Raw genomic sequence first — 27986 nt, forward strand, 5'->3', positions numbered from 1 at the left:
TGAAAAAAAAATGTCCATTTGGTTTGTTTTATGGAATAAATTGAAGTTAGTAAGTACATTATTTGCAACACACAGATTTACTTAATGCAAAGACAATAATACTGTTGGGTATTTTTCTATTTTGAATTTTCAAAAACCCACAAAAAATGACATGTATTTTGCTACAATTCTATTCTAAATATACAAGTGATGAAACAAAACTGCAATATTATTTTTCCCTTTTGGTCTATTTGGTCACTTCTCTTGGTTGGAGGAGCACTTTCACAAGCTCCTCCAATGGTCTTTCTTAATTTAGCCGTGGGGGCAGGATACTCCCCCTTGCTCCCCCCCTCGATCCCCTTTGCTGACAGGGGGGAGGGTCCAGCAAAGGGTCCCCGTCTTCAGTTTCATTATTACCTGCGCGCCACTCGCAGCGCTCCTCACACTGAGGACGCCGCCGGAGGGAAAGCAAGCCAAGCGTCTCCTTTTTTTTTGTCTTTATTCAAACTGCCAGCCCATTTTTGTTCCCAAACGAGTGCCATTTTCAAAGAAAAACATGGCAGCCGGTCTGCAACGCTGCCTCCTATTGGTCCTGGTCGCGTCCCTGGTCCGGTCCGAGCCTTTGAACCAAGCGCGCCTCTACCAGTACAACGCGGGACCCGACGAAGACAACGTCCTGATCGCCAACAACGGCATCCGGGTTCCCTTGGGGAAGTCCGTCTTCGTGGACCCCCTCAAGGACCTGGTGACGGAGGTCCGGCCCGGGGACCGCTGCCACGTGACGGTCTTGGACAACGACCCCCTGGCTCAGAGACCGGGGACGCTGACTCCCAAAAAGTTCCCGTGTTCCTTCGCGGCCGATCAAGTCAAGTACAGCCATTTTGGCTCCAGGAGCCCCAGCAAGGACCGGGTGAAGATGCAGCTCCGCTACGACTCCCCCACGTCCACGTTGGTGATCCCCTTGGTGCTGGAAGTGGAGGTGGTTTTCCAGCAGCTGGAGGTCATCATCAGGAACATGCCCATCGTGGTGGAGAAGCTCCGCGGCCAGAGCGGTCCCGTCGACGGGAAGACCTTGGAGTTCTCCTACGAGGACGGCGTCACGCAGTGCAAGATCGCCGCCCTGGTGGGCGCGGGGGGTTTACCCAGGTACGGACGGCTGCTCAACCACCCCGAGGACGGGCAGATGGTGGACTGCGACGACTTCGTGAAGAGGGGGGTTCGCTACGAGCACACAGCCGGGACCGATTCGCCCAACAGGGACTACGTTCCCATGGTGGTGGAACTTCAGGACGTCCAGGGGAACGTCATCATCCGGGAGCATTTCCAAATCATGGTTCGGATCAAGGAAGGGGCGGAGAACAGCGCCCCCAAACCCAGTTTCGTCTCCATGATGATGATGGAGGTGGATCAGTTCGTGATGACCGCCATCACCGGCGACATGCTGGCCGCCGAGGACGCCGAGTCGGAGGCGGGGGATTTGATCTTTAACGTGACCTCGCCGTTGGGCCCCCGGCAGGGCTACATCATCAGCACGGACGACCGCAACGTGCCCATCACTTCCTTCTACCAGCGGGACGTGAAAGATCTGAAGATCGCTTACAAGCCGCCCTCGGACGACTCCCAGGAGGAGAGGATCTTCCAGCTGGAGTTGGAAGTGGTGGACACGGACGGCGCCGCGTCCGAGCCCTTCGCTTTCATGATCGTGGTCAAGCCCATGAACAGCATGGCCCCCGTGGCCACCAGGAACACGGGTCAGCTCTTGTACGAGGGCCAATCCAGAGCGCTCTCCAGCTCGCAGAACCTGGAGATCAGCGACGAAGACAACCTGGAGGACGTGAGGATCTCCGTGGTGGACGGCCTCAAGCACGGCGAGCTGAGCGTGCTGGGGGGCCGGAGGAAGTTCTTCACGCCGGCCGACCTGGACGCCGGGCGGATCGTGTACCAGCACGACGGGAGCGACACCTACAGCGACAACATCGTCTTCCGCATGACGGACGGGCGCCACCAAGTGGAGTTCTTGTTCCCCGTCACCATCGTCCCCAGCGACGACGAGCCCCCCGTGGTCAACGCCAACACCGGCCTGGTCCTCTTGGAGAACGAGATCATGCAGATCTCCCCGTTCGTCTTGAGCGCGGCGGACGTGGACTCGGAGGACTCCGCCGTCCGGTTCGTCCTGGAGGAGCCCCTCTCCGTCCTGGGGGAGTTCCTGCTCCGCCAGGTGGAGACCCCCACCGAGCCCTCCCTGTGGCGCTTCAGCCCGACCGACGAGACGTTCACGCGGGTGGCGAGCGAGTGGCTCCAGCGCGACATCACCGACGGGAAGCTCTTCTACCGCCACGTGGGCGGCCACAGCGCCACCGCCGTGATGGAACGCCACGCCTTCCGGGTGCAGGACGACAATGACCCGCCCAATCGATCCGGCCCGCACTTCTTCACCGTCAAAATCCAGCCAGTGGACGACCTCCCGCCGGAGCTGAGCCCCGGGACCACCCTTCACATGACGGTCCGGGAGTACGAACTGACGTACTTCAGGAAGTCCTTCCTATGCTACACCGACCTGGACTCGGACGACCGGGACCTGAAGTACACCGTGGTGAAGCCCCCGCGGGACGCCGACGACAACAACCCCGTGCCTTTGGGGGACGTGGTCCTGACCGAGGACCCCGACGTGGTGGTCAGCGAGTTCACGCAGGCTCAGGTCAACCACCACAAGGTGGCGTACAAGCCCCCCGACCAGGAGCTGGGCATCACCCCCAAAGTGGCGCAGTTCTCGTTTATCGTGGAGGACGCCTCGGGGAACACGGCGGACGGGTTGTTCACCATCTTCCTCCAGCCGGTGGACAACAAACCCCCGCTCATCACCAACCCGGGGTTGGCCGTCACGGAGGGGGGCTCGTACGTCCTGGGCGGCGAAGACCTCCACGCCACGGACGCCGATACGGACACCGAGGACATCGTCTTCACCGTGAGCCAGGTCCCCCGACACGGTCGACTCCAGTACCTGGGTATCGACATGTCCGTCGGGGAAACGTTCGGTCTGGACGACGTGGCCAACCGTCGCATCGCTTACGTCCACGGCGGCGAGGAATCCCCGGACGACGTGGTCAAACTGGAGGCCAGCGACGGTTTCCACCAAGTCCCCGTGGACGTGAAGATCTCCGTGACCCTGGTGGACGACGAGACCCCCGCCCTGGCGCTCCCCTCCGGCGTGGTTAGCGTGTCCATCGACGTGCTGGAGAACGGCGCGGCGGAAATCACCAGCGACGTGATCCGCGGCCGCGACGAAGACACGGACGATCTCATGTTGATGTTCATCGTGGAGGAGCCGCCCACGTTGGGCGAAATCCTGGTCCACGGCGCCCCCGCCGAGAGGTTCACGCAAGCCGACGTCATCAACGGGGCGGTGGTCTACGTGCACACGTCGGGGGAAATCGGCGCGGTCAAGGCGCACGACTCCTTCAACCTCACGCTGTCCGACTTGTCCGAGCGGTGGGTGGTGGGCGGCGACCAGGTCCAGGGGGTGACGGTGCGAGTCACCATCCTGCCCGTGGACAGCGTCCCGCCCGTGGTCAGCGTCGGGGGCCGCTTCGTGGTGGTGGAAGGCCAGAAGAACGTCATCGCCCTGGACCAGATCCGAGCCGAGGACGTGGACACCGACCTCGGGGACATCCTGTGCACCATCGTGGTCCAGCCCTCGTCCGGCTACGTGGAGAACATCTCGCCGGCTCCCGGCTCGGAGAAATCGCGGTCCGGCACGGCGGTCACGGCCTTCGCCGTCAAAGACATCGCCCTCGGGCACATCTACTACGTCCAGAGCATCCACAAGGGGGTGGAGCCCGTGGAAGACCGCTTCACGTTCCGCTGCTCGGACGGCGTCAACTTCTCCGAACGACACTCCTTCCCGGTGGCGGTGACGCCCGCCAACGACGAGAAACCGGAAATCTTCGTGGGCCAGTTCACGGTCATGGAGGGCATGAGTCTGGTCATCGACACGGCCATCCTCGACGGCGTCGACGCCGACGTCCCCGAGGACGACTTGTACTTCGAGGTGGTGGAAAAGCCCAAGCACGGCGCCGTCCTGCAACGGCTGGGCGCCGGCGCCGTCCCGGCGGGGAGGTTCGACCTGGAACGGATCCGGGAGGCCTCCGACATCGTCTACGAGCACGACGACTCGGAGACGGTGGAGGACGGCTTCGTGATCCGGCTCTCGGACGGCAAAAACTCGGTGGAGAAGAAGGTGTCGGTCACGGTCATTCCGGTGGACGACGAAACGCCCAGGATGGCCGTCAACGACGGTCTGGAGGTGGAGATCGGCGAGACCAAAGTCATCGACGACCGCGTCCTGAAGGCCACTGACCTGGACTCCGAGGACGGCTCGCTGGCGTACGTGCTGCGGTACGGTCCGGGTCAGGGCTACCTTCGGCGCGTGGACCAACTGGGCCAAGTCCTGGGCAACATCACCCTGGGCGCCAACTTCACCCAAGACGAGGTGGACCGGCAGCTGATCCAGTACGTCCACACGGGCCAGGAGGGGATCCGAGACCTCCTCAAGTTCGACGTGACCGACGGCGTCAACGCCCTCATCGACCGCTACTTCTACATCACGGTGGGCGGCATCGACGTGGTCTACCCGGAGGTGGTCAACAAGGGCGTGACGCTCCGGGAAGGCGGCAAGGTCACCCTGACCACCGACCTTCTCAGCACCAGCGACATCAACAGCCCCGACGAGTTCCTGGGTTTCAGCATCACGCGGGCCCCCAGCAGGGGCCACCTGGAGTGCACCGACTACCCCGGCGTCCCCATCTCGTCCTTCACCCAACTGCAGCTGGCCGGCAACAAGATCTACTACATCCACACGTCGGACGACGAGATGAAGATGGACAGCTTCGAGTTCGAGGTGACGGACGGCTACAACCCGGTCTTCCGCACCTTCAGGGTTTCCATCACCGACGTGGACAACAAAAAGCCGGTCTTGAGCGTGGGCCAGCTGGCGGTGGAGGAGGGTCAGGTCAAGCTGATCACCCCCTTCGAGCTGACGGCGGAGGACCGCGACACGCCGGACCGCCTGCTACGTTTCGTGGTCACGCAAGTCCCGGTCCACGGACAGCTGATTTTCAACAACTCCCGGCCCGTGACCTCCTTCAGCAAGCAAGACCTGAACGAAAACCTGATCAGTTACAGGCACGACGGGACCGAGACGGCGGAGGACAGCTTTTCCTTCACGGTGACCGACGGGACGCACAGCGACTTCTACGTCTTCCCCGACACGGTCTACGAGACGCGCAAGCCGCAGGTGATGTGGATCCGCGTCAACACGGTGGACAACGGCGTGCCGCAGATCGTAGTCAACAAGGCGGCGGCCTCGCTCAGACTCCTCCCCTCGGGCCACGTGGGCTTCCCGATCACCGGCAAGGTCCTGCGAGCCGAGGACCGGGACAGCCGGCAGGACGTCTTAAAGTACACCGTGTCGGAAGCGCCCCGCCACGGGTTTATCGTGAATCTGGCCCGGGGAAACGACAGCATCGACACCTTCACGCAAGGTACCGGCGCTACTTGCTCTAGCTAGCCAGGCTCACGCCATTTCCAATTGGAAGGCCGGCAGCCATCTTTCTCTAGCTTAATGCTAATAGACGATAGAAGACGGCATTCACTCGCTGAAACTAGCATCGTTTACAAAAATTTGCATCACTGACATAATTTAGCATCAATGACAGCCATTAGCACAGCTGATAGAAATTAGCATCACTGACAGGAATTAGCACCAATGACAGAAATTAGCATCGCTGACAGGAATTAGCATCGTTGACAAACATTAGCACTGCTGACATAAATTAGCATCACTGACATAAATTACCACTGCTGACATGAATTAGCACAGCTGACAGGAATTAGCACCAATGACAGAAATTAGCATCGCTGACAGGAATTAGCACCACTGACTTAAATTAGCACCACTGACAAGAATTAACACCACTTACAGAATTTTGCATCAACGACAGACATTAGCACCGATGACAGAAATTAGCATCGCTGACAGGAATTAGCATCACTGACATAAATTAGCATCGTTGACAGACATTAGCACTGCTGACAGAAATTAGCATCACTGGCAAATTAGCATCACTGACATAAATTAGCATCGTTGACAGATATTAGCACTGCTGACAGAAATTAGCATCACTGACATAAATTAGCACCACTGACAGACATTAGCACTCCTGACAGAAATTAGCATCGTTTACAAAAATTAGCATCGTTTACAAAAATTAGCATCACTGACATAAATTAGCATCCCTGACAGAAATGAGCACCAATGACAAATTAGCACCGCTGAAATAAATTAGCACCGCTAAGAGAAATTAGCACTGCTGACAGAAATTAGCATCACTGACATAAATTAGCATACCTGACAGAAATTAGCACCAATGACATAAATTAGCACCGCTGAAATAAATTAGCACTGCTAAGAGAAATTAGCACCGCTAAGAGAAATTAGCACCGCTGACATTATTAGCATCACTGACATTAATTAGCACCGCTGACAGAAATTAGCATCGCTTTGCAATTGATATTTGTATCCACAAGCCTAAAAAAAATTCCTAGCCAAAAAAATATAACGCAAATATAAACCAAACTAGATCATAATAAAAATAAAAACCAATAGAAAACCACTGTAAAAAACCAAGAACCCATTTCCCATTCTTCAATGACCAAACTCCGCGCTAACCCTTGTTTATCGCCAACAGCCGACATCAACGACATGAAGATCTGCTACGTCTTATTGGATGGAAGCAACGCCACCAGTGACATCTTCTACTTCACAATTGAAGACAACGGTAAGAGCCATTTCACTTTTTTTATGCCAAAAAGTCCAAAAATATCTTCTAACACGAGTTATTTTGCCTTTAAAAAAGATGACGGTATTTTCCTTTTTCTTAAAAACATTCCAGCAGATCACGTTACTTTTTTGAACTTAGCTGTCCCGTCCGGCTTTTACCAGTTACACTATCCTCTCTATATGTTGTCATTCAAGCCTTTAAAGTGACATTAATATCCCTCCATAAATGATATGGATTATACATATATAGCACAGGCCGGGCATTAAAAAAAAGCGACAGCTGCCCTTCTCCATTTCAGCCACGCTGAGAACAAAAAACAATAATATGTATAAATAAAGAAATAGAAATAAAACAATCACCATAAATGTGGAATTTAGGACTATTAGCTGCTCTCGTGCCGACAATATAAATAGATAAAAATATGATATCACCCCAAATGTTACTTGACCTAAAAATAATATGAAACCCTAAGTTTTTTTCACGTTTTATGCAAAATACAGTTTTTTTTCTCTTCATTCCTAGATGTCAAAATACATTTTGTTAAGCGTTTTATCTGTTTATCCTTTATTTTGAAATAAATGCGCATATCGGCTGCTTTGTCTTACGTTATGGCGTCTCGTTTAGTTTAATTTGTGCGCATAGAAGCCGTACCCTGGATTCAGTCATCATTTTTTTGAGCGGAAAATACGGTGTGTCATTTTTTGTGCAGGCATTTTTTCCAGTGTAGATGGAGGATTTTGTTTGCTTTTAGTGATGATCTGAACTAGTTCATTTTTTTTGTGTCGTCACATCATCTTTGGGACATTCCACACTGACATGACATCAATCATTTAATTATTAGTGTTTCCCAAAGATTTCTAACGTCAAAGTATATTTTAACACAGACTTAGTTGATTGGATCATGAAAATTGGGAGCGACCAATCCCACAAATCCCCAAATCTCCCCAGATTTTCTGGCTCCCTTTGAGCTCCCCATGAGGGTCTTTAGCCACAAAACCCCTCTGACCGACGACGTGTCCGTTCCCGTCCGAGCTCCTTTGCGACCACTCCCTCCCTTTTATCTCCTATCTGCCGGATGTCCTTGTTTATTTGCTTAAGGTGCTCAATGATCTAGGTCACAGGTGTCAAAGTGGCGGCCTGGGGGCCAAATCTGGCCCGCCGCAACATTTTGTGTGGCCCGGGAAAGTAAATGATGAGTGGTGACTTTCTGTTTTAGGATCAAATTAGAATTAAGAGTATAGATGTATATTAAATTTCCTGATTTTCCCGCTTTTAAATCAATAATTGTCATTTTTTAATCATTTTTTTCTGTGTTTTAGTTCAAAAATCATTTTGTAAAATATAAAAATATATTAAAAAAGCTAAAATAAACATTGTTATAGATCTATAAAAAACTGAATATTCAGGGCTTTTAATCCATTTATATAAAAAAAATCTAAATATATCTAAAATGGTCCGGCCCGTGTGAAATCAAGTTGACGTTAAAGCGGCCCGCGAGCCAACCCGAGTCTGACACCCTTGCTCTACACCACATGTGTCAAAGTGTCGGCCCGGGGGCCAAATCTGGCCCACCGCATCATTTTGTGTGGCCCGGGAAAGTAAACCATGAGTGTCGACTTTCTGTTTTAGGATCAAATTCAAATGAAGAGTATAGATGTATATTACATTTCCTGATTTTCCCCTTTTTAAATCAATAATTGTCATTTTTTAATCATTTTTTTTCAGTGTTTTTTGTTCAAAAATCATTTTGTAAAATCTAAAAATATATAAAAAAGCTAAAATAAACATTGTTTTAGATCTATAAAAAAAAACGGAATATTCAGGGCTTTTCATCGAGTTCTTTTAATCAATTTATTTTAAAAAAATCTAAATATTATATCTAAAATGGTCCGGCCCACGTGAAATCAAGTTGACGTTAAAGCAGCCCGCGAACCAACCCGAGTCTGACACCCTTGTTTTAGGTCTTCTTTTTTTTTCTATACCTGTTTTTTTGTGCAATTCTACACCTGGTCCTTCGTACTCCCCCCACTTTTTACGTCCCACTTGGTTCCTTGGCCGCAGGGCGAAAAGCAAAGCAGAAATGGGGGCTAATTGACCCCCTGGTGATTGATTTTTATTGGACTTTGGGAGGTTTATTGGTTCAATACCGGGGTGTCCAAACTACGGCCCGAGGGGGCAACACTGGTCCACTGCCTAGATTTTATTAGCTCGCAATGAAGGATTAAAACAAGTATCTTAAGTTCAGTCGACATTAGGTTGCACTTCTCGTCTTTAACGTGAGCTAGTCACTTAAACCGCATTCATAGCTGAGGATTTTTAACATGCCACCACAATAAACTGTAGAATTTCAGTATTGTGTTACATAAATAACGGCAAAGCTTGGTTCAGTACTGTCAATATACTGTATTTTCTCGCATATACGGCATACTTTTAGCTTTAAAAAAGATGACTGAATCGAGGATACGGCTTATATGCGCACAAATTAGACTTGACAAGGACGAGACGCCATAACGCAAGATAATGCGGCCGATACGTGCATCTATTTCAAAATAGAGAAAAGATAAACAGATAAAATGCTAAACCAAATTTATTTTGATGTTTATGAATGAAATTCAAGAAGAAAAAAAACTGTATTTTGCATAAAACGTGAAAAAAAACACTTACTTATGCCTGCTATTGCTCGCTCAGGGCGCCGCCATCTTACCTAAGGATGACAAACTCAACCGCTACGGACACACTTACTGATTGTACTGCTCACATGACTTCCTTTTATAATGTATCTACGTGCTGGCAACACCCTTTCGGAATGTGCAATCCTGCAATCAATTTATTCATTATCTCAGAAATAGCACGTGATGATTTTTATTAAGAATTTCCCTTCAAAGTAACACATTTGTATTCACGATTAAAACCATGAATATGGAGGTGAAAATTTTGAATCAGGGGGCGGCTTATACGAGAGAAATTCTAAAATTCAACCATTTTAAGGCAATTTTAAGGCTGCGGCTTATACGCGAAGGCGGCTAATACGCGGGAAAATACGCTAAGCCGTGAATTTGGTCCCCACTCTAGCTAGCTAGCTAGCTAAGCAGAAGGTCGAAGGGGGTTGAGAGGGGTCCGCGTGCTGTCATGTGATGACGGAAAACTCCTAGAGGAATGCACTTCCTCCCTCCGAGACCCCCAGACGGAGTAGAGCCCATGGAGCACTCTTCCCTGGGGATCTCCTTTCAAAAAAAGCACCCCCCCCCCCACTAGAGCTCTCCTAAGGCCACCTCGGGCTGCCATCCTTCTTTCTCATTTCTTCACCTTTTCTTCCCTCTCGCTACGCTCAACTTTCATCCTTTCCTTCTGCGGGCCTGATTTATCGAGGGTGACGCGAGGGGATTTATGCCCGCCGGGTTATTCTGGTCCACGATCATGTGGCCGACTCGGCACCGAGACGCCGCGCTCGCGTGTCCGTCGCCGTGGGCGATTCTGTATCGTACGGTATGCGTTGGGTCTTTTTTTTTGTTTTTTCCCTCAGGTTTTTCGCGCTTCTGTATGTGATTGGACGATTGTTGCTAGGTAGATTTTAGTTAGGGATGACCAGCGCCCATCGATGGCATTGCTTCCAAGCATTGGAGTAAAAAAAATGGCCAAATTATTGTTTAAAAAATAATTGTAAATTATTAATTTGCATTTTTTTTCAATAATGACCTTCAGCTATATTAAAATAATTTATAATAAATAGTCTATTTTGAGTTTCGTAATAGCAAATATGATGATTTACAAATTTAAAAATCATTTAAAAATAATTTTAAATGATTTATTTGCATTTTTTCAATAATGACCTTCAGTTATATTAAAATAATTTAAAATAAATTGTCTATTTTGAGTTTTGTAATAGCAAATATTATGATTTAAAAATTTAAAAATCATTTTAAAAAATAATTTTAAATTATTTATTTGCATTTTTTCCAATAATGACCTTCAGTTATATTAAAATAATTTATAATAAATTGTCTATTTTGAGTTTCGTAATAGCAAAAATTAAAACTCATTTGTTAAAAATAATTTTAAATGATTTATTAGCATTTTTTTCAATAATGACCTTTAGTTATATTAACATAATTTGCAATAATTTTTATGTTTTGAGTTTCATAACAACAAATAATTTTAAAAAAATCTGACAAAAATATATTCATTTAAACTTTTTGGGCAGTTTTCAAAAATGACCTTTAATTTTGTAAAAATAATTTATAGTAAAAAAAGTTATTTTGCTTATATATTCCCCATTTAAAAAATAGTTTAGTTCATTTAAAATGTATTAAATGGCTGATTAATTAAACAAAAAAACGTCAAATAAGTTGCTGCAAATGATTATATATAAATAACAGTACTGCGAGCCCCTATTTTTCCCTAGCCCCAAGTTTAAGACCCCCGACCGAAGACATGCTACGATAGCCATCGCTAGCACAGATTAGCATTTTCCTATGAAATGTCATCGGCGCTCGGTGCAAAGGTCACAACTTAAGATGCACTTGAACAACCCACCGCAGGCTACGCGGCGCTCTCCGTACGTATCGGTGGCGAGGGGCGCGGTGACATCCAATGCCGCCACGGGTAAAACTGTCACGTATACAGAAAGGTGAGACACTTGAACCGAAAGAACCTTGGGCGGAAATCACAGCGACCGCCCCCAAATTGTCCATTCGACAACAATTTCGCCTTCATTACTCGTGGGAATTCGCTCATTCTGGCAAAATACCACAAAAGAAGTCACGGGAAAAAAGGGAGGAACTCCTCCAGGGACCCCCGCCGCACCCCCCCTTACCCACAAAAACACGGCCCACCCACACTGCGGGGGTGTTGAGTACAGCTGTCACTCTATATTGTAATTACGTTGGACCGGGACCAACGATTTGCTGATTTTCCGGACTTGTGGCCTCCTGTTGCTAGGCAGACTTGGTGGGGCGACATTAAATGTGCCCCTCAGATTCACATTACATACCAGCGTCGTTATGGCAATGATTAATTGTCCAATTTCACTTTGCATAAAGACCGCAGTTTTGTTTCCTTAAATTTTTTCCTCCGACATTGACGCGAAAAGCGACCAATCATGTGGCACTTAACTAGACGTCCAATCTATTTAAACTGGGAGGCTGACAGCAAATGAACATTCAAAAATTAGCATTTTTTCTGGCAAAATGAGGCCACCTTTTTTTAAATACAGTTTTTCCTCAGAAAACAAGTATTTTTTTCATGTAAAAGTTTGCAAAACACTATAAAATTACTCATTATTTTCCTTTAAAAAGATTTGTTTTACTGAAGAATTGGCACACATGCATAAATGGACTTACCTTTTGTAAAAAATAATGCATTTTTTCATGTAAAATTGTGTTTTTCCCACGACCCAAAAACATTTGCCTACTACTATAAAATTATTCATTTAAAACATTTTTTTTTACCATACAGTTTGCATGCATACATAAATGGACCTACCTTTTGTAAAAAAAAACATGTTTTTTTCATGTAAAATTATCTTTTTCTGCCCACTCAAAAACATTTGCCTACTATACTGTAAAATGATTCATTTTTTAAATACTGTTTTCCTTTAAAATATTTTCCTCTAGAATAGAATATCATAAATGGCCTTACCTTTTGTAAAAAAAGATCCATTTTTCTTCATGTCAAATTCTCTTTTTCCTCATCAAAAAAGTTTTCCTACAAATGTAAAATGATCCATTTTCCCCTGTAACATAAAAAATAAATCATGAAATTATTTGAAAACAGTCCCCCACTCAACAATACAATAAAAAACAAATCATTAAAATCAAGACTTATTCACAAAAAGTTTTGTTTTTTCTCCATTAAATATATACCTATTTTTGCCAATAAATATGTATATCTTTTACCAAGTATTTTAAAATACAGGCCGCCACAAAAAAAAAAACTACCGTATTATCTGGACTATAAGTCGCACCGGTGTATAAGTCGCACCAGCCAAAAAAATGCATTCTTAAGAATGAAAAAAAAACATTTATAATTTACACTGGAGTCTAAGTCGCATTTTTGGGGGAAATTTATTTACGGGCGCAACCTGAATGGTAAATTGATTTCACATAACTACAAAGACTAAGACGGCGAAATGAGCTGAAAATGGCGCGTCATTGGCTGCTTCCGTTGTCAGTTCGAGCAGCCACGCGCGACTAAAACCAGGCCAGTGGCGGCGGTGACCCCCACCTAACCTGGCTGAGCCAAAGACGCCGCTGACCGTGACCTCTTTCACATCAAACGCAGAAAGTCACCCCACTCGCCCGTCTTTTCGTTTCTTTCTCATTCCCGCGGGGCCTAATCATCTTAAATCTCTGGCGTTCCGTGGCCGTAAGCGATTACATCAGTGAGTTAAGACGCTTTTCCCCAGCTCTTTTCTCTTAAAAGTCCCAACTTTGTGTGGCACACTTTTTCACAAGGCATCTGAAAATTTTCCCATTTTAAAAAACTACATCATAATAACATAACAATATACAGTAATCCCTCGAATATCGCAGGTTGAACTATCCTATCATGTATGCGTACATATTAAACTGCAACGTTATTGACACACAGGTAGACAAGAAGCGGAGTGATGTTTTGGCCAATCAGAATGCAGAACGCAATACACTATGTAAATCCATGTAGTAGCAAAACCGTGAAAAGTAAACCGCGTTATAGCGAGGGATCACTGTATTTAATAATATAAAATATATGATAAAAATAACTAAATCAATAAAATACAATATAAAATACAAAAAAATATAATAATAAAAAAATAAAATATATAAAATACAAAGAAATATAATAATAAAAAATAAAATATATACAATAAAAAACTAAATCACTAAAATACAATGATATAAAATATACAAAAAATATATAATAATAAAAATATAAAATATATACGATAAAAAAACTAAATCACGAGAATACAAAAAAAAAATATATATATATAAAATATACACGATTAAAAAAAACAAAATCACTAAAATACAAAAAATCTATAATAATAAAAAATATATACAATTTAAAAAAACTAAATCACTAAAATATAATGATATAAAATACAAAAAATATAATACAAATATAAAATCTATACAATAAACAAAACTAAATCACTAAAATACAATGATATCAAATACAAAAAAATATAATAATAAAAATATAACGTTGTTCTCACCAAGATTTTATCACCGGGAATCAAATAAACTCCCCAACAACTAACGTAACGTTTTTAAATCTCTTGATTTAATGACTTTTTCGCCCAATATTATTATTATTTTTTTTAAATAGTGACCTAAAACTGTGAACAAAACGTCATTGCTCGGCTGGAAAAAGCCGAGCCGGGAACGTATGGACTCTGCGAGTCCAGCCTTCCTGACGCCAGATAAGGAAACGTATGGAGTCCTCGGGTTACCCACACAAAACCCCCTTTTATAGCCCGGGTTCACGCCTGGGCGAGCTCGCGTGCAAGCTCACGGATCGTTTCCCGTGTTTTTGTTTTTTTATTCTTTTCGGGCAGGCGGAAACAAACTCAAGCCGCAACCGTTCCGCCTCAACTGGGCCTGGATCTCCCTGGAGACCGACTACTACCAGGTGGACGAAGACGCCAAGTTCCTGGAAGTGACCCTGAAACGCCGGGGGTACTTGGGGGAGACCTCCTTTGTCAGTGAGTGGCGCCAGTCTTACCAAGTCCGGCCAGAAGCCGGATCTCGACTCACGCCTGTTCCCCCGCCCTTAGGCATCGCCACCGAGGACGGCAGCGCCGAGAAGGACAAGGACTTCCGAGGGAAATCCCAAAAGCAGGTCCAGTTCAACCCGGGCCAGACCACCGCGTCCTGGAAGGTGAAGATCTTCACCGACCGGGAGTTCGAAACGTCCGAGAGCTTCCAGATCCAGCTGTCCGACCCGGTCATGGCCGTGCTGGAGTTCCCGGACGTGGCCACCGTAGAGATCGTGGACCCGGGGGATGGTAAATCTAGAATTCTAGCCCCAAGGCAATGGACTTTGATTAAATCAGATCTACGTCTTCAATTGAAAATGTCTTCCCTTTTGGGGAAAAAAAACAAAACCAGAGTCGACCGTGTTCATCCCTCAATCCGAGTTCCAAATCGAAGAAGACATCGGAGAACTCCTGATTCCAGTCCGAAGGTCCGGGGACGCCAGTCATGAACTTATGGTCATCTGCTCCACTCAACAAGGTGACGTCATCACCGAACCGACTAAGCCGGGCGTCGGCGGCTAACGGTTCCCGTCTTTTGTCCCAGGTACGGCCACGGGGACCACGCCCACCTCCGTGCTGTCCTACTCGGACTACATCACGCGGGCCGAGGACCACACCAGCGTCCTGCGTTTCGACAGAGACGAGCGCGAGAAGTCCTGCCGGATCATCGTCATCGACGACTCGCTGTACGAGGACGAGGAGAGCTTCAACGTCACCCTCAGCGTGCCCATGGGGGGCCGGGTGGGCGCCGCCTTCCCCGTCGCCAAGGTCACCATCTTAGCCGATGCCAATGACGGTAGGACGTCCGTCCGTCTTTCGGAATTAGATTTACAACTGCTTTTTTGGGTGGAATAACTGAAAACAACAACATTTCTGATCGACACCAATGGCGGAGCTTGTTCGCTAATACGAGAGGAGTATATACTAATTCTCATTGGCAAGTGGTCGTGCGTTATCCTATTGTGAGGACAATTGTGTGCATCATTTAGGGCACATGTGTCAAAGTGGCGGCCCGGGGGCCAAATCTGGCCCGCAACAATCATTTTGTGTGGCCCGAGAAAGTAAATCATGAGTGCCGACTTTCTGTTTTAGGATCAAATTAAAATGAAGTGTATGGATATATATTAAATTTCCTGATTTTCCACATTTTAAATCAATAATTGTAATTTTTTAATCCATTTTTTCTGTGTTTTTAGTTCAAAAATCATTTTGTAAAATCTAAAAAGATATCAAAAAAGCTAAAATAAACATTGTTTTAGATCTATAAAAAAACTGAATATTCAGGGCTTTTAATCCAGTTCTTTTAATCCATTGATTTAAAAAAAAATCTAAATATTATATCTAAAATGGTCCGGCGCACGTGAAATCAAGTTGACGTCAAAGCGGCCCGCAAACCAACCAGAGTCTGACACCCTTGATTTAGGGAATATTTTGAAGCCAAGACAAAAGCAAACAACCCTCGATTTGTTGCATCTGAAAGTCAGGGTGGAGGCGGGGCTAATAGAGTCAAGATAAGTATCAACATTTCAAACAAAATAAGAATTAAGTTTAGTGTAAGGTTAGATTCACCTTATTTTTGAGTGTGTCTGCATCGTAATCCAAGTTCATTTAAATAAGTTTGTTATGTTACGAGCGCGTTGCCGTGCAAAAGTCTTTTTGTAGATTGACACAGAGTTTTGAGCTAGAAGAAAGACACGTGTATGTTTTAAAAAGAGACAATGGCAACCAACGTGAAAAGGTTTTTCATCCGGCGACATGAGCGATGAGCAAGAGAATGCGGCTAATCCTTTGAAGCTCCCGTTTTGCTATTTTAGGATCCAGACACGACGAATGAACCCAAAAGGTGTTGTGAGCAAACGGCTGATTATTTCCATTCCCTCATGTCTTTGTGCAATTGCGCTGCTACCGCTTTCACGCGCGTTGAGCATGTAGGAACAAGATAAGAATAGGCAGGCGCTTAAGTCGGCTTTGGCTAACATGCTAGCGTGAACTCGGGGTCTTTGGAGGGGCTTTTTACCATCAAGTATGATGCGTTGACTCCGTGGAACGATAGATAATACCCTCCAACACACACACTAAACGTATTCAATCACCCTAATCCTTACAAATGATCTTTTTGAGGTATCAAGTAAACACTTTAAACACAAACTAATAGATTCCAATATATGAACAGCAATGTAAATTACACAATTTTGCTCATCATTCTGATTTCCTCTTAAATGACAACTTCTCAAAATCTGTAAACACCATGTTTTCTTTTTTATGCGTATAAATTGAACTTGTTGCGTTAGCGCTTATTCGACTCGAGTCGGGAACCTTTTCGGTGAATCTCCTGAAAAGCTCGTCGGTGCGAAGAACGTTTGCTTTATACACAAGTGAAGAGAGATGAATTGATGTTCTCGCGGTCGGAATTTGGAATTCCACAGGCCCCTCCCCCCTCCTCGTCGCCAATTAGCTCCTCTATCATCGGTACGCGGGATGAACGGCGCTAACACGTGTTAAGTCACCTGGCGGACTTTCTACAGGTGCTTCAGAAATGTTTTTCGAATTCCAAAAACTCTTAGCTCCCCCCCTACCATTGTAACCAAATACCTGGCAACAAATAATGGCTGAAATGTGATTGGTTAAATGCTTCAATATGAAAACACACATCTGGAAGCAGTGCAACCAGGGGGAAAGCAATGAAAGGAAGCTAACAGACAATTTGGAATTATTTAATAAGTATTGATGGACAAAATATAATATATGATTCAGATATTTCTTAGGCCAGCAGAGAAGGCCTTGAAGGCCCTGACGGCCCTTCACTGTTGTAAACATTAAACTACTCATACGCTATGAAAATGTAGACCGTTAGCGAAACTGAGCGACTTCTTACAGGCCGCGATTGCGACATCTCTGCTCGATTTTCTTCACGATACGGCTCCAAACCTCAACGACGTTCAAACTTTATTTCCTACGCCCCTACAGAGCCGTCGCTGTACTTCGGCGAGCCCGAGTACTCCACGGACGAGAGTTCGGGTTACGTGGAGGTGAAGGTATGGCGGACCGGCACCGATCTCTCCAAGACGGCCACCGTGACCGTTCGTTCCAGGAAGAGCGAGCCGGTCTCGGCCGAAGGTACCGTTCTGCGCGACGCTGGCTCGCCAACCCGACGTTAGTCCCACATTTTGGACTCGTTGCAGCCGGCCTGGACTACGTGGGCATCAGCCGCAACCTGGACTTTGCTCCCGGGGTGACCATGCAGACGTTTCGAGTGACCGTCTTGGACGACCTGGGTCAGCCCGAACTGGAGGGACCCGAGACCTTCGATCTGGTGCTCAGGATGCCCATGAACGCCGTGCTGGGGGAACCCGGCAAGACCACGATCACCATCGACGACACGCTCACAGACGGTAGGGCCTGATAGCGAATCTCCGTATTCGGGAGTCATACTTCTTGGCGTGACGGTCTCGAAAACCTCTTGTGGTTTCAGTGCCAAAGTTCCAGTTCAAGGAGGGAAGCTACAAAGTGGACGAAGCCGACGGGGAGGTCAAGGCGTTGGTCTACCGCAGCGGAGACGCCGGGATCGGGTCCACGGTGCGCTGCTACACCCGACAGGGCACGGCTCAGGTTATGATGGACTACAGTGAAAGGCCCAACACCAACGCATCCATCATCGACTTCCTGCCAGGTCCGACCGTCTTCGACCCATCGGGAACTTAGTCCAGGAGTCGACTAGACCGCCGGTGCCTTCGTTCTCGTTTCTAAACACGGTAGCAAAACTGTTTGCGTAGGGGAGACGGAGAAAGCTTGCGTGGTCCAGCTGGAGGACGACTCGGTTCACGAGGAAGACGAGGAGTTCCGTCTGGTCTTGGGGACGCCGAAGAGCAAGTCGCCCTACGGGGCCAGGCTCGGGGAACGGAAGGAAGCCACCATCAAAATTACCGATACTAAAGATAGTAGGTGTTTGGACTTTGGATGGAGACCATGGAAAGCTCAACTGGATGGCCGGACTTTAGTTTGCGTCTGCTTGCTGTTCTAGAACCAATCATTCGCTTCTCTGAGATCAAGTTCAGCGTGCGAGAGCCACAAGTTAAAGGCGAGGCGGCCTTCGTCAAGATCCCCGTCCTGAGGACGGGGGACGCCTCCAAGCTGTCGGTGGTGAGGGTGCACACCAAGGACGGCTCGGCGACTTCCGGGGAGGATTACAACCCGTTGTCGGAAGGTGCGGCTTGCTGTCTTCTGATATCATGTTAGATTCCAGCTCTATTCCAGAATGCTGTTTGTGGGAAATGCTTTGGTATTTAACTTAACTAACACTTACTTTGAGGTCAAATTTCAGGGTTGACACGCTACTCTTAACCTTTTTGTAGGGGTTGCAATGGAAATGGATATTTTAGGACATTTGAAAAAAAACATTCTTGGTAGCAATTATTACCCTTTTTGCACGGCAACGCACTCGTAACATAACATAAATAAATTGAAATGAACTTGGATTATGATGCAGACACTCAAAAATAAGTTGAATCTAACCTTACACTAAATTTAATTCTAATTTTGATACCTATCTTGGCTCTATTGGCCCCGCCTCCATCCTGACTTTCAGATGCAACCTATCGAGGGTTGTTTGCTTTTGTCTTTCCTTCAAAATACAGTGGTACCTTGAGATACGCGCTTAATTCGTTCCGGGACTGAGCTCATATGTCGATTTACTCATAACTCAGATGAGCTTTTCTCATACAAATGAACTAAAAACAAATTAATTGGTTCCAACCCTCTGAAAAAACACCCAAAACAGGATATTGGATTGGAAAAACATTTGTATTTGTTCTAATTGGCCATCTATTAACAAAGTAACAAATAACTAGTGGTTTAATAGTACTAAAATGTGTTTAATAGTACTAAAATCAGACTTTTGCACGACAACGCGCTCGTAACATAACATAAACAAATTGAAATGAACTTGGATTACGATGCAGACACTCAAAAATAAGTTTAATCTAACCTTACACTAAACTTAATTCCAATTTTGTTTTAAATTTTGATACCTATCTTGGCTCTATTGGCCCCGCCTCCAACCTGGCTTTCAGATGCAACCTATCAATGGTTGTTTGCTTTTGTCTTCCCTTGAAAATATTCCCAAAATGATGCACACAAATGTCCTCACAATAGGATAACGCTCGACCACTTGCCAATGAGAAGTAGTATGTACTCCTCTCGTATTAGCGACCAAGCACTGCCATTCGCACTTACTAACGGGAAAAAAAACACTGAAAAAAGAAATAGCAACTTGTGGTGGGTCACTTCCTTCCGTTTTGAGTCACTTTGATGAGAAATCGATAGTTTAAGAACCTCAATCACACACTACTTACTTTTATTTTTAATATTTACTGTAAATGAGTGCCCTAAATGAAAAGGTCAAGGATATCCAAGTCAAGGTACCACTACTGAAATAATGTCCCATGTCCGAAATGTCCTTTTGCTTATTTTCCGTAGACGTGGAGTTCAAGGAGGGCGAGCGAGAGCATTTTGTGGAGATCGAGATCCTGTACGACGGCCAGCGGGAGATGAGGGAAGCCTTTACGGTCCACATGAAGCCCGATGACAACATGGTGGCCGAGATACAGGTGACAAACGGACAAACGGACGGACGGCGCTTAGCTACAAACATGCAGAAATAGCCCGGCAACAGCTGGCATTGCTGTCAGCGCGCCGGAACTACTACGCCTTATAAAAAGCTTTGGAATGAGGCAGGAGGTGGGCTGGACCGGTTAACATTAGATGGAGCTAAAAACAGAATGGAAGGCAGCGCCCACCAAATTGTGGACCGTGTCCCATTCGAGGCTTTAAAACGGATAAAACATGGAAGACTTCAAATGTCATCCCAAAAATTCAGTTCCTCCCGTTTACCTTAGCTCGGTCCACTTCAAAGTTAACAGTTGTCGAATAAAGACTTGTCTGGTTAGTCTAAATCACAGGTGTCAAAGTGGCGGCCCGGGGGCCAAATCTGGCCCGCCACATCATTTTGTGTGGCCCGGGAAAGTAAATCATGAGTGCCTTGTGACTTTCTGTTTTAGGATCATATTAAAATGAAGAGCATAGATGTATATTATATTTCCTGATTTTGGCCTTTTTAAATCAATAATTGCAATTTTTTATCCATTTTTTTCTTTTGGTGTTTTTAGGTCAAAAAGCATTTTGTAAAATCTAAAAATAAATATATACAAATATTTTTGGTTTTCCACTTTAATATTGAATTTTTTATTTTTTTTAATTGTTTGCATTTGAAATGAAAAAAACAAATGATTATTAAATGTTTTCCCTTACTAAGAAAAAAAGTTCAAATAAACAGTTTTATATCTATAAAAAATTTGAATATTTAGGGATCCAGTTCTTATAATCCGATTGAAAAAAAATCTAATTATATCTAAAATAGTCCGGCCCACATGAAATTGAGTTGATGTTATTCCGGCCCGCGAACCAACCCGAGTTTGACACCCCTGTTATAAAGCACATGTGTCAAAGTGGCGGCCCGCGGGCCAAATATGGCCCGCTGCATCATTTTGTGCGGCCCGGGAAAGTAAATGATGAGTGCCGACTTTCTGTTTTAGGATCAAATTAAAATGAAGAGTATAGATGTATATTAAATTTCCTGATTTTACCCCTTTTAAATCAATAATTGTCATTTTTCTTTCCATTTTTTCTGTGTTTTTAGTTCAAAAACCATTTTGTAAAATCTAAAAATATATTAAAAAAAGCTAAAATAAACATTGTTTTAGGTCTATAAAAAAATGAATATTCACGGCTTTTAATCCAGTTCTTTTAATCCGTTTATTGAAAAAAATCTAAATATTATATCTAAAATGATCCAGCCCACATGAAATCGAGTTGACGTTAACGCGGCCCGCGAACCAACCCGAGTCTGACACCCTTGATCTAGATGAACAAAGCCATCGTCTACATCGAGGAGATGGACAGCGTGGCGGACGTGACTTTCCCCGCCGTGCCCCACGTGGTTTCCCTTCTGGCCTACGATGACACGTCCAAGACTAAAGACAATCCCTACCCCATCAACGGCTATCCGGTGGTGTGCCTAACGGTAGGCGTGGCCTTCCCCGAGTTACCTTCACCACCCGACTAGTCAATATATGACCTGGTGCTTCCCGTTCTCGCAGGCCTGCAACCCTAAAAACCACGACTTCGACAAAACCGGTTCCATCTGCTCGGCGGAGAACATCAACGACACCCTGACCCATTACCGCTGGTTGGTCAGCGCCCCCACCGGCTCCGACGGCGTGACCAGTCCCATGAGGGAGGTGGACACCAACACCTTCTTCACCAACACCAAATCCATCACCTTGGATTCCATCTACTTCCAAGCGGGCTCCAGAGTCCAGTGCGCCGCCAGAGCCTTCACTTCCAACGGGGACGCCGGTCTTGAGCTTTCCAGTGCCATCGTTGTGATCAGCAGGCAGGAAGGTAAACGGATCGCCCGAAGAATCTACAGTAATCCCTCGAATATCGTTCACCCACCTTAACATCTATGCAGGTATGTGTCAACCACGCATCCAAGGCACCGTTGGAGCAGAACCTTTCTCTGCGAAAATCCGCTACACGGGCCCGGACGACCCGGACTTCCCCAACCTCATTAAGCTGACCATCAACATGCCCCATATGGACGGTGAGGGAACACCCTAATATCTTACGGAATTCGCCACCACCTCAAATCGGTCCTTCTTAACACCCGAACCGTTGACTTCCAACAGGCATGCTACCGGTGATCTCCACGAGACCCCTGTCCAACTTTGAGCTGACCCTCAGCCCCGACGGCACCCGGGTGGGCAACCACCGCTGCTCCAACTTGCTGGACTTCAACGAGATCCAGACCGGCCACGGCTTCATCACCGACACCACCAAGAACCCGGAGATCATCGGCGAAACGTCCCCCTACCAGTACAGCAGTGACATGCGCTCGTCCAACTCGCTACGCTTCTACCGGAACCTCAACTTGGAGGCCTGTCTCTGGGAGTTCACCAGCTACTACGACATGTCGGAATTGCTCAATGACTGCGGCGGCTCTATCGCCACGGATGGACAGGTAGGAAAAAACCATTAACCAATGACCGGTCCCCTGGCTGCCGAGTGTCGCGTAGAACTAGGCAGGAGCTGAGCGAGAAGTCCCGAAGAAACCTAAACCGTCTTCAGTCCTTCAGTTTTCAGACACTGTCAAATCTGTTGTGTTGCCAGGTCCTCAACTTGGTCCAGTCCTACGTCACCCTCCGCGTGCCCCTCTTCGTGTCCTACGTTTTCCACTCCCCGGTGGCCGTGGGTGGCTGGCAGCACTTTGACCTTCAATCAGAACTCAAGCTCACCTTCGTGTACGACACGGCTATTCTCTGGCAGGACGGCGTCGGTAGTCCACCCGAGTCAGAACTGCAAGGTAAGACGCGATCCTCATGGGGATTCACAGCATCCAGAAAGCGTTATTGACATTTTTTTGCAGGAGCCGTGTACCCGACCAGCATGCGCATTAACGAGGAGGGCCGACTGGTGGTCAACTTCAAGACCGAAGCTCGATTCAGGGGACAGTTTGTTATGACACACCCAGGTAAGGCCATCCTCAGTGGTCAATCTGCAAAACCAGCATATACACTAGTGTTTTGATCAAGATCACCAGCACAGACCAAGACATATCTAAAATCTGAAATCCCAAAGGAATCCAGACCAAAACCAAACTGAGACTAGTGTCTTGATCAAGATCACCAGCACAGACCAAGACGTATCTAAAAACTGAAATCCCAAACAAGGAATCCAGACTTAAACCCAACTGAGACAGAGTCCAATACCTTCTAAATGTGGTCTGGAATGCTAATGCTAACAACGCAGACAAGAAACAAGTGTTTTGATCAAGATCACCTGCACAGACCAAGACCTATCTAAAAACTGAAATCCCAAACAAGGAATCCAAACCAAAACCAAACTGACACAGAGTCCAAGACCTTCTAAATGTGGTCTGGAACCGAGACCAATCTCCTATGAACAACAACACTGCTCCTTGAATTACCCTACATCCTTCCTAGGGTTTATTTCTGGACTTCCACACTTGTGTGGCAAAGACTAAAGAGACCTTCCGGCATGAACAGGACCAGGTGTCACGGGGTCAAATGTCAGCTAGCGTTTACAATCCAAGAGGCCAAAACAATATAAAAGGTCAAGTTATAAATACAAGTCCTTTAAAGTTTTGCACCTCTTACCTTTTAGCCACCAGCGTGTCTTCCATGGTGATATGCGCTGACCACCCGGGATTGACGTTCACTTTGGCCCTCGTCAGGACCGAGCCCACCCACAATCAGCCCATGCAACAGTGGAGTTTTGTCTCCGATTTTGCCGTGAGTTCGCAACGTACCGAAACGTCCTTCACAAAACTGGGACTCTTGGACTGAGTCCTGTACAAAACCTGACCAATTTGCCGACCCTCCAGGTGCGGGATTACTCTGGGACCTACACGGTGAAGCTGGTCCCTTGCATCGCGTCCCCCAACGGAGAGTTTAGCATCCCACCCGTGTGTCACCCAAGAGAGCCTCTGACTTTCGATATGGACATTCGCTTCCAACAGGTGGACCGCCTGAATTCTCCTAACTTTAAACTAGAGCTGGGCGATATGACAAAAAGTGTTATCACGATTAAAAAAACTATTAGTCGATAACGATAATTATCACAATAACTATTTTTATTTTCAAATTTAAAACTTGCAAATTCAGTGAAAAAGTAAATAAATGATTATCCTCATTAAAAATGAAAATAACTATGTTACCTTACTTTATAAGAAAAGAGAATATGATTTTTTTTTAAATGTTGTCGTTCTGCTGTGAAATAAAGATAAGACAACTCCCTCCATACACTATGAAAATTAATGAATAAGAAAACCTGCAGAATTTGGATAGGCATCTATATTTTTATAAATTTGGGTCACCTCGATGCTGTCCTGCATCTCAAAATCATTTACTTTGGCTGTGTTAGTCCTTTTGCCTTCATGATCCGTGTTAGCCTCGATTGCTAACAGGCTAAAAACACTTTTGCCATCCTCTTCTTGATCTGGAACTAGCATTCATCTCGCAACAGCACCTCCGTTCTCCGTGGTGGTCAGGAGGTGTAATTACAGTTGGAAATGATGAAATTTTATCGCTTTTTTAATAATACCGGTAACAAAAATGATTTAATGATAATTATCATTATCGCCCAGCTCTACCTTAAACCCTCCCTTGGTTTCCATTGGCCTAACCTAAATCCCACCACTGATTTTTACTTGCAGGTGAGCGACCCGGTAGCGGCCGAGTTCAGCCTCAACACGCAGATGTTCCTCCTGTCCAAGAGGGAGCTGTGGTTGTCCGATGGCTCCATGGGCTTCGGGGAAGGGTCCGACGCGGCTTTTTCAGAAGGTACAACACCGCCTTCTCGTGGATGGAGTTTGGATTGCGGCTGAGCACCAACGGACCCCCCGTAGGCTCGTCCATCTACGGCAGAGTGATGGTGGACCCGGTGCAGAACCTGGGCGATTCTTTCTCCTGCAGCATCGAGAAAGTGTTCCTGTGCACTGGCGCCGATGGCTACGTTCCAAAATACAATCCCACCGATAGGGAGTACGGCTGCTTGGCCGATTCCCCCTCTCTCCTCTACCGGTTTAAGATCTTGGTAAGAACTTGATTTTGGTCTTTCCGGAGTACTACGTCGTAGTTTCGATTTCATCCAATCCAGAAGGCCGTTGTCTTCCAACGAGGCTGCCAAAATTAATCGATTAATGAATTGACAGCTTTTTGGGTCATCTCAATGATTTGATGGAATTCCTGGGTCACTATAGGGCAAGGGTGTCAGACTCGGGTTGGTTCGCGGGCCGCGTTAACATCAACTCGATTTCATGTAAGCCAGACCATTTTAGATATATTTAGATTTTTTTATTTATAAAATGGATTAAAAGCCCTGAATATTCAGTTTTTTATAGATCTAAAACAATGTTTATTTTAGCTTTTTTAAATATATTTTTAGATTTTACAAAATGATTTTTGAACTAAAAACACAGAAAAAAATGGATTAAAAAATGACAATTATTGATTTAAAAGGGGGAAAATTCGGAAATGTAATATATATCTATATTCTTCATTTTAATTTGATCTTACAACAGAAAGTCGGCACTCATGATTTACTTTCCCGGGCCACACAAAATGATGAGGCGGGCCAGATTTGGCCCCCGGGCCGCCACTTTGACACGTGCTATAGGGCAAGTTTTTTGGTCCAAAAAATAAAGACCACTAATGAGAAACACCAATCACAAACATTTATAAGAGAAATAATTTATTGATGTTTTTTATGTAGTATAAATTAAGGGAAGCATTTTTAAAAAAAGCTGAAAGAACATACAGACATCAGTTTAAATGACATTACGTTGATTTTTTTCAGGACCGGGCCCAACCAGAGACTCAGGCGACGGCCTTTGGCGATGTTGCCTTCGAGGCCACGCTGGCTTATGATACAGAAGGTGCTCTTGCTTTAGTCAAACAGCCGGGATCCGATGGCTTCACCTTATCCTCAAGTCCTTTATTCCAGGTACAGGCTTCTTGATAGCGTTACTCATATTTGGGAGTACTTAAAAGTTTTTAAGTACTTTTGACCTTCCCAAGACAGTGATTGACCTCTGAACGTGTCATCCTTGGGTTATGGATTTAACTTGTGCGGAAAATTTATGAATTCACTATAGTACTGAAAAGGGGAAAAATATTGTGTTGGTACACTATTTACATCGACTACAGCCAGGAATCAGAACCCAAAAAGGGGTATTAGTGCAAATCTATTTATTGCTAACTACTTTGTTTCAACACGTTCAAATTAATTCCCCATCACCCTCATAAACAATGCAGCATATTATTTATATTTATCTACCCACAAAACCAGTACCATCCAAGTCTTGTTAGAAACACATTTTTGTTTTTTTTGCGAAATTTCCCCCAAATTCATAACAAACCGTTCAATTTGTTAGTAGCGCTTTGTTTGTATTTTCCTTTAACACATTGAAATGACATGAAACCACTTTGACATGGCAAGAGTTAATAATTCCTTACAAAATAAGAGTATTTAATTTTTAATAGTGTCTCCTAGCTGACGTTAGGTGATAACAATAGCAGGAAAAGCACGCTACATGTTCATAACAGCCATTGGCGTTAAATACGGCATTTCAATGCTAATGCTAACAACGCAGACGCAGACAAGAAACACATTGTACCGTTAAACCAAGTGATGCTTGGAAGAATCTGACATAGCGACACATTAGAATATTTAAGAATAACGTTACTCACAGTCAGTGGGGGTTTAGGATGAGATGAGACGAGCTGAAAAGTCGACTTTGTACAGGCGTCCATATAGGTAAAGGATACAGGAAAAGACACGCAGCGAAAAGGCCAATTTGGGATGCACACCTGCAGCTGTGGATTACAAATTACTTTTTTTGTGATTGGAACCGCGTTCGCCCTCCGGTGGCGTGTTTGGGAACTACCTTCATTGAATTGGATTGATTTTGACATAATACAAGTATAATGAGATGAAAGCTTCACCACCAATTGCACAAATAACAAAAAAAAAACAATAAATAGCAAAAAAAATCATAAATAAATAAGGAGTCACATAAGTAGGGAAGTGCACAAATAAGACAAAATATAATAAATAAATAAAATAATAAGTAGTAGTAGTGAAAATGGTAGATTTTGGGTAGATTTTGTCCCTTCTGGGTTTTTTGTTGTTGTTAGCAATTCCTGAAAAGCACGTTTGTCTCGCACTCAGGTTGCCGCCGGCCGCGAGTGGTACATCCACACCATCTACACCGTCCAATCCAGAGAGAACGCCCACCGCGGCAAACGTAGCGCGGACAACCTCCACCACACTTTATCCGCCGCCCCGGCGCCTCGACACCGCCGCGCCGCCCCCACGGCGGCCCGGGACATCGGCGTGGATAACGACCGCGGCACCAACATCCAACACATCGCCTTGGAGCGCGCCGACCGCGTGGCGGTGAGCCAGCGTCGGCCTTGGTTTTCCGGCCCGGAGCGCGAGCCCGCGCTGGAGCGGCCCCTGGTGGGGAGGTCCGGCGGGGAGAACTCCGACGGCGTGACCTTGCCTCTGATCGTTGGCACGGTGGGCCTCTTGGTCCTGGCTTGCCTGATCGCCGTGGTAGTGGTGGCGCTGTTGCGGCGCAGAAAGAAGCAAAAGCAGCGATTCCCACCCTACGCCACCTCGTCGTCCACCGCCTACAACCGGGGACCACCCTGGTGGGGCGGCTCGGATAATTCCGAGGTCTAGAGGCGGTCTCACCCACCGCCGCCGCCGCCGTCTATTGACTATGGTTGTCTCTTCCACCACCGTGCCTTCATTTCCCAACCTGGAAAGCACTAGATAAAAGCAGTCCA

At 46.0% G+C, this 27986-nt stretch overlaps 1 protein-coding gene across 1 annotated transcript; it reads left to right on the plus strand.

The window, feature by feature from the left end:
• Positions 1–535: 535 nt before the first annotated feature.
• frem3 (Fras1 related extracellular matrix 3) lies at positions 536–27965 on the plus strand. Its single transcript, XM_077606179.1, has 24 exons — positions 536–5519; positions 6726–6815; positions 14356–14502; positions 14575–14805; positions 14909–15034; positions 15101–15352; positions 17524–17673; positions 17739–17948; positions 18029–18226; positions 18330–18494; positions 18578–18760; positions 20032–20162; positions 21476–21634; positions 21711–22014; positions 22085–22216; positions 22302–22633; positions 22783–22975; positions 23039–23143; positions 23797–23924; positions 24017–24151; positions 24848–24974; positions 25040–25227; positions 25990–26136; positions 27364–27965. The coding sequence occupies exons 1-24, from the start codon at positions 536–538 to the stop codon at positions 27877–27879; spliced, it is 9333 nt and encodes a 3110-aa protein (XP_077462305.1). The 3' UTR covers positions 27880–27965.
• Positions 27966–27986: the final 21 nt, after the last annotated feature.

Source organism: Stigmatopora argus, chromosome 7 (assembly GCF_051989625.1).
Source record: "Stigmatopora argus isolate UIUO_Sarg chromosome 7, RoL_Sarg_1.0, whole genome shotgun sequence".
Lineage (NCBI taxonomy): Eukaryota > Metazoa > Chordata > Actinopteri > Syngnathiformes > Syngnathidae > Stigmatopora > Stigmatopora argus.